General features: G+C 54.6%; 1 protein-coding gene and 1 pseudogene across 1 annotated transcript; one reads left to right on the forward strand and one right to left on the reverse strand.

Annotated features, from left to right (window-relative positions):
* Nucleotides 1-1,513: 1,513 nt before the first annotated feature.
* On the reverse strand, nucleotides 1,514-5,830 carry LOC119360248 (cytochrome P450 89A2-like). The gene is made up of 2 exons (XM_037625969.1): nucleotides 5,714-5,830; nucleotides 1,514-3,212 (listed from the first exon to the last, which is right to left on the reverse strand). Exons 1-2 carry the CDS (start codon nucleotides 5,828-5,830, stop codon nucleotides 1,767-1,769), a joined length of 1,563 nt encoding a protein of 520 aa, XP_037481866.1. The 3' UTR covers nucleotides 1,514-1,766.
* A 536-nt stretch (nucleotides 5,831-6,366) lies between these two features.
* Nucleotides 6,367-7,574, forward strand: part of LOC119366853 — a 17,204-nt pseudogene continuing 15,996 nt past the window's right edge.

Raw genomic sequence — 7,574 nt, forward strand, 5'->3', positions numbered from 1 at the left:
GACAGGGGGCGCGCCCAGTAAGGGGGGTCCCTATCTCCTGGCCTCCTCGAGGATCTTCTGAGGTGAACTCCAAGTCTCCAGGATCATATTCTTCCAAAAAATCACGCTGCCGAAGGTTTCATTCCGTTTGGACTCCGTTTGATATTCCTTTTCTTGAAATACCGAAACAGGCAATAAAACAGCAAATATAGGCTGGGCCTCCGGTTAATAGGTTAGTCCCAAAAGTAATATAAAAGAGTATAATAAAGCTCGTAATCATTCAAAACAAATAATAAAATAGCATGAATGATTCATAAATTATAGATACGTTAGAGACGTGTCAAGGTAGTAGAAGCAGTCTTGGTCACTTAGGCTAATGTTGTGACATGGTTCTCACAACAGTGATCATAGACAAAGTAGCCCGACCAAATAAGTCATCGTAGCAGAACTAGCCGATCCATGAATAGATTGCAACCGTATAAGTTGATTCACAAAATGGTAGATGGCAAAGCAAACTATGAAATGAGCAATCACACCAAGATGCTTCCAAAACAGCTTAGCACTGCTCACAAGTTGCATGTCTTCATGGGACATGGTTTCTGATACACACTCTTCTAGATGGTTGTGCACACAACCGTCGGGATGAGATAGCCTTCTAACAACGTAACAAAATGTACCGGCTAAATAACACAGCAAAGTGATTTTGGCAATGTGTGAGAGACCGGGAGATTAAACCTGGCATCTGGAGATGAACTGGTTGGCCTTCTCTGCATGAATGCTTCTTTAACTACAGATCAACAAAATGAAGTAGTAGTTGATGGTTACTTATTTAATTTTCATGATCCTAAATGGCAAAGAGTCCAATTCTCAACGAACCAATACTTGGCATAGGTCGGCTCGTCATGGTCACAAAACACATGTGCGCGGACAGACATGGCAAGGTGAGGGAAGGAGTGAACGGGCGTTGTTGCTCGCTTTGTCATCTGTTCTTGTTTTTTTTTTGACCTGATGTACTCTTATAGGTTTATCAACGCAGTTGGATGTTCACTAAAAAACAATAATGCTAAACATACAAAGGTTTACATGCTTTTACACACTGACTAGGATCTTTTTAAACTAACTAACCTCTCCCCCCCTGATTTTCATGGGGGTGGGCCCCATCTCCCCCTTAATCTTCAATCAAAACCCACCTTTATATAAAAGCATGTATCCTTTTGTATGTGTAGCATTAACCAACCGTAGGTTTACAATTAGCAGAAAATGAACTACACCAGCATTAACCAACCGTAGGTTTACAATTCAGCCCATAACTACTTCCGTGCGCAAACAACCCTTAAGTGTAGCATTCTCCGTAGGTTTGCACGGGTGAACCAACAATTTGTGGGACCAAAACCCCATATGTCAACCACGTCGCGTCACACCATGAACGTTCTCACCAGGACGGGGGTAGAGGCCGCGGAAACTAGATTAGGATTGCTAAATCTCAGTCGACTGAGAGTCATGTTATATTTGTGGTATCTTACACGGAGATCCGTGCAAAAGAATTTGGTTTTTTCTTTTTTCTTTCTTACATGTTATATATCATTGGACGTAGTCAACTGAGACCTAGCCGCACCCAAACTAGATAGCATTGTGTACAAATCCGGGGTTCCCTTGCCGGAGACGGCTGAAACCGACAGAAAGCAGCGGAAGGAGAAGCTTTCCGCGGCTCTAGGCTTGGCTGCAACAACGGTAGAAACACAACTTTTTTTATTATGCACAATCGTGCTCGCGTGATGTTGAGATCTTTAGATGGATTTGGTGCGTCGTGTGACACGCGCGGAAAGCGGCTTCTTCATCACCTTGAAGAAGGAATCCAGCTCCGTGAGGTCAACGGTGTCGGTGCTAGTCGGTGTCGCCCACTCGAACTCGCGCACGAGTGCAGCCAAGAAGCACTTCATGTTCACCATCGCCATGCCCACGCCCGGGCAGAACCTATGCCCCGCACCGAATGGCATCATCCTTATCTGCTTGGGCCCGGGCAATGGGCCTACGCCATCCCTGTCGCCGCCGGTCAGGAACCGCTCCGGAAGGAACTCATCGGGATCCTTCCATATATTGCTATCCCTGCCAATGTCCCCCGCGGAGAAATTCACGTAAAAGTCGCCGGCCGGCGGCGGCACGGCCATTCCTCCGACCAGTACCCCGACGTCATCAGCATGGACATGGCGCGGGATGACCGGCAACGGTGGGTGCATGCGGAGGCTCTCCAGCACGACAGCATGCAAGTAAGGCATGCCTGCACCTGCACGGGAGACCTCGCCGTCATCAACCTCACCGCGGAGCTTCTCCTGCATCTCCGGCTTGTCGACAAGGTGGGCGAGGGCCCATTCGAGGGTTGCTACCGCCGTCCCCGTGCCGGCACCGAGGAACTCCGAGATTAGTTGCATCATCTCGTCGTCCCTAAGAGCGCGACGGCCGCCATCCTCGCCAGGGACGCGGAGGTCGACGAGTGAGTCAACGTACGGACGACGGCCGTCGTTGTCGCGTGGTCCAGGAGACTGAACACCGCGCCGCCGTGCCTCGATGGGAGGGAGGAACAGCTCCTTGAGCCGGACAACGATGGCGAAGAGCCTGCGCAGCCGCCTCCACTCCACGAGCTTCTCCATCACGGAGCCCATGGACGTGAAGGGCTTGACCAGCCCAATGGCGATCTGGAAGCGCTGTATGACGTGGCGCATTGCGTGCACGTGGGCCTCATCGACGGCGTCGCCGAAGCACACGCGCGCGACGACCGAGAACACGGCGCCATAGAGGTATTGGTGCACCTCCGTCACCTCTTCCCGGCTTCCCCGGGGGGCGGACGACAGGGCGGCGACGAGGCCCTGGACGGCCTCCCGCTGCAGCGGCGCGAGGCCACCGAGGCGCGACGGGTGGAGGGTCTCGGCGGTGAGGTTGCACCGGAGGGCGCGCCAGTGCGGGCCATGCGCCACGGAGTTGAGGTTGTCGTTCCACTGGCCGCCGCGCCGGGCGGCCAGGGCCACGTGCAGGCGCGCGGGCGGGCGGTTCGAGAAGGCGTCGGCGTTGTCGACGAGCGCGCGGTGGGCGACGGCTGGGTCGATGATCTTGTGCATGGCGAGTGAGGGTGGAGGAGGAGGTGCGCGGCCACGCCGGAGGACGGCGAGGAGGCCGAACAAAAGAAGCGCGAGGAGCACGAGGAGCTCATGCTGATACATTCTTAATCTGCTGCATGCCTGCAAATGATTGTGTGTTTCGATATTTATAGGAGTGAGAGACAGAGGGACCTCCCACCATGAATGGTCATGCTGTGTGACTCGGTGCGAGTGTGATATAACACCGGCATGGCCACTCACACCTCACGAGTATGATAAGATGCTCGTCACACCACACTTTGTTAGTGTTCTTTTTGCTCACCTTTTGGAGTGATCTCATTAAAAGCATCTCGTTTCGTTTCGAGGATGAATGTTGGCACTTTAAAAATAATGCACTAGTTATATTCTTAAATATAGCACTAATCAAGCGATTCATTTTGAGAATGAGCACTAATCTCGGTTTGTGCCCGTGCCAAAGCCAAAGCTCTGGCCCTTCCAACCCTAGCCGCCGCCGCCCTTCCCCGCTCGTCGCCGACGGGATCCGGCCTCCCTCGCCGGCGCGCGGCCCGGATCCGGCCGTTCCTCCCCCCGCCCCTCCTCCCCTCCCCCTCCTTCCGCCCCCGCGCCGCCTCCCCGGGAGGCGGCTCCTGCGCCGCTGCTCTCGGCGTCGATCCGCCCTTCCCCTTCCCTGCCGTCGCCAGTGGGCGCCCCTGGCTCCGGCCCGGGGGGTGCCGGCGGCGGCAGGACCTCTTCTCCCCGCGCGCGCGTCTCCCTGGTCCGGGACGGGGGGGGCGGCGGCGGTGTCCTTCGGCTTGGCGGCGACCCGGCGACCCGGCGCGGTCGCCGGCAGTAGGCGCGGTGGTGGTGCTGCCCTTGGCAGCAGGGCGGCATGGTGGCGTGCGGTGGCCGGTGGCGCGTCCCCGGCCCAGATCTGGGCCTTCCCGGCCTCATCTGGGTCCTAGCGGGCCGGTCCCTGGCGTGGCTTCGTCGTCTTCTGTGTGGTGAGGCGGAGGAGCGGCTCGGACGGGGGGCGGCGATGCCGATGGCGTGCCAGCTGCAGCGCGATGGCGGGAGCTGTCCGGGAATGGAGTTCCCGGCCAGGCCTGTGGGCACATGGCCCTGGTAGGCTCCTGCTTGTGTGTCCGGTCGGCTACCGTCGTTGACGGCGGAGGTTGTGCCCTCCCGCGTGCCGACGGTGCTGCGGCCCCTAGTCCCGGCTCCTATTCCTCGTCGTGCAGGCCTGTCCTCGTGGTGCCGTGGTGAGACGGCGTGGAGGCTTCTTGACCATGGTGGCGCAAGATGGTGGTCGGTTTGGTGGCAGGCTCCGGAGCACCCGAGGTCAAGGTTGGGATCGGGGGAAACCCCTGTCGGCCTGTCCGACATCGACGCGGCGACGCCAGTGGGTGCCGCCGGACCTTCCTGGAGGGCGTCGGGGGCGACCCTTCCTCTCGCCTCGTCGTGTACCGGGGGAAACCCTTGGCAGCAGCGTCGTCCTCGTCGCGGTCCTTCTTGGAGGTGCTGATTGGTACCGGTGCTTCGGAGCCTTGGAGCTTGGTGGGAGATCTTCAGTGGGCGCAGTGGTCATGAAGCTTCTCCGTTTCCGTCGAACCGCCGTTGTCGGCATTCTTTTCTCTTGTTGTTTCTCTTTCGTTTCTTTTGGGTGTGTCTGTGCTGCTTCCGCCCCAGCACCTATCCTTGGTTGTATCGGTTGGTTGCTTTGGAATACAAAGCGGGGGGAAACCCTTTTTCGTCAAAGCCAAAGCTCTGGGGCGCCACCAAGCTTCTTACCTTACTCTCCCTTTGAGTCATCAAAAACGGATGAGCCTCAAATCAGTTTATGTTGATCTTGAAGGCCACACCTTCACAAACTTCCCAAAGCACACCACAAGCAAAGAAGCTTCCGGGCCTTGATACCTAGCTATCATCTAGGAGCCCAAATCTCCAAGAATAGCAAGTGTTGGCAATGAATGTCAAAGGTGCATATTACCATTTATATGGTTTGTGAGAGGGTTGTACGGAAGCGGGGCTCATACATCTGATTCGATATAAAGTTAGAACATCTTATATTTATGAACGCAGGTATAGATGCTTAACTTTCTATTGCTAAGCTTCCTTCTCTTTTAATTATTTAGCAACTGAAACTGCCTCGCGTAGATCCGTAAGCTTGGCATCGTTTCTTTACAAAATGCTTGAGCAACGGGCTGATTTTATGTATTACGTGCAGCGAGCCTTCTGCTAATTCATCCCTCACGTTGAATTTCGGGGAGGCACCTGCGTATGCTCGTCTCCCCGTCTCCGTACAGAAGTGCCCGTAACAGTAGCATTGCTCGTTTCTTTATGAGATCTTCAAAATGGTCTCTTCTCTTTAGTTGCTTTGACACGTGAGTCTTTTGTCTATGTGACATACATTCTTAGCACATGTACATTATAAAGCATCTGGAAGGGCCTTAGGTATTCAACGCAACATTTCATCAAATCACTTTTAAGTATCCCAATTTTGTATATTCCATGGCTAAATCCCTTTTAGCCCTTCCCTCGAAATTGTTTACTTCTCAAAACTTTAAAGAATTGCCTCTCAAACCTTCTCTCTCCTCTCATGGCATCCTCTTTCTTTTGGCGGGCATGCAACCACTGTCACCAACCTTCATGTCGGCGACACCCCCGGCCCTCCCGCCATCCGTGGCGACCTCACACGTCCCTGCCAAACTCCTCCGGGCCCTCTCCTCGCCCGATGGCTGTCCCATGACCAAAATCGTCATCGCTCCATTGACACTCCAAGATGCATCCTTTTGTCGGCTACTCCGATGCCTCGCTTTCGCACGCACGCATCTGCCAAATAAGCAGGAGACCACTAAATGTACATGGCCAAAAAGGCTGAAATAAATCAGAAAAAATGAGTACCCTTGCCAAGTCTAGAACATGAACTCTAGCTAGTGGCCTGGTTCGACCACTTGCATTTTAACAACCATTGTGTATGCCCAAAGAAGGAATCAGGGCGTTTGCCGATTCCGTTGGTCAAACGAAACTTATTTTGGCCCGTTCCGTTTGGACTACCCATTGGCAATTGGCAAGACATGTACTGTGCCTTGCAGCATTTTTTTTCACTTGAAGCATGTGCGCTTCCTTGCTTGTATAATGTGCCAATTGGAGTCCATGGCGGGTGCCTTCCTAGCAAAACAGTCGGGTTTTTTTTTATCATGGGAAAGTTATTAATCTATATGTTGATCTCATCGGTAAGCTTGTGTTCAGTCAGCAGAGCACTAGACTTCACACTTGGACAGGCCGGCGTTAGCTCCAGGATGGCTCGGCCGCTCCTGGCAGTGGCCGCCGCGCTCATGCTCCTGCTGTTTGCCGCCGCCGGCGCCCATGGCTTCGAGATCGAGGAGGCGACCGTGGCCAGCATCCAGCTCGGCTTCAACAACGGCAGCCTCACCTCCGTGGACCTCGTCCGGTTCTACCTGGACCGCATCCGCGGCCTCAACCCGCTCCTCCGCGCCGTCATCGAGGTCAACCCGGGCACGGTCCAGCAGGCCGCGCGCGCCGACGCAGAGCGCCGCTCCTCCTCGTCCGGCAAATGCGGGGCCCTGCACGGCGTGCCCGTCCTGCTCAAGGACAACATCGCCACCCGCGACACGCTCAACACCACGGCCGGCTCCTTTGCGCTCCTCGGCTCTGTGGCCAGGCGGGACGCCGGCGTGGTGCGTCGGCTGCGGCGGGCCGGCGCCGTGGTGCTCGGCAAGGCCAACATGGACGAGTGGGCCAACTTCCGCAGCCTCGCCGGCACCGACGGCTGGAGCGCGCGCGGCGGCCAGGCCCGGGTAAGTAATTGTACAATCACCTCTGTTAATCTTCTCATTTTGCTTGCTCTAGTGGCGAGGCGAACGAACTAATCCTCGCATTGTGGTCTGCATTCTGTGGTGTAGAACCCGTACGTGCTGTCGGCGAGCCCGTGTGGGTCGAGCACGGGGTCGACCATTGCGGCGGCGGCGAGCATGGCGGCGGTGACGCTGGGGACGGAGACGGACGGCTCAATACTGTGCCCGGCGTCGCTGAACTCGGTGGTGGGGATCAAGCCCACGGTGGGGTTGACCAGCCGGGCTGGGGTCGTCCCCATCACACCACGCCAAGACACCATCGGGTAAGTGATTACTCCCTCGGTTAAGACACCATCGGGTAAGTGATTACCGTATTATGCATTACTTTGTTGAGTTATTGCAGATGAAATGTTTTATTTTTTCCGTTTGTGCAATTTTGGAAGATAGAATCCATGTCAATTTGTTTTTTACATATCAACTTAAATATCAGGCTAAATACTTGGCCACTTCTACCAAGATATAAGTTCATATCGACCGACAATGTGGTTTTTCTTAAACTATGTGTTGTATCACTATAATTAACAACCCATAGCAAAATATCGACAAATTTATTAGTTGCTATTTGGAAGATTAGTTGCCGATACACCCTATATTTGCCTCTTCGTTTTTCTATCTTCCGTGTTCCCAA

Source organism: Triticum dicoccoides, chromosome 2B (genome assembly GCF_002162155.2).
Source record: "Triticum dicoccoides isolate Atlit2015 ecotype Zavitan chromosome 2B, WEW_v2.0, whole genome shotgun sequence".
NCBI classification, from domain to species: Eukaryota; Viridiplantae; Streptophyta; class Magnoliopsida; order Poales; family Poaceae; genus Triticum; species Triticum dicoccoides.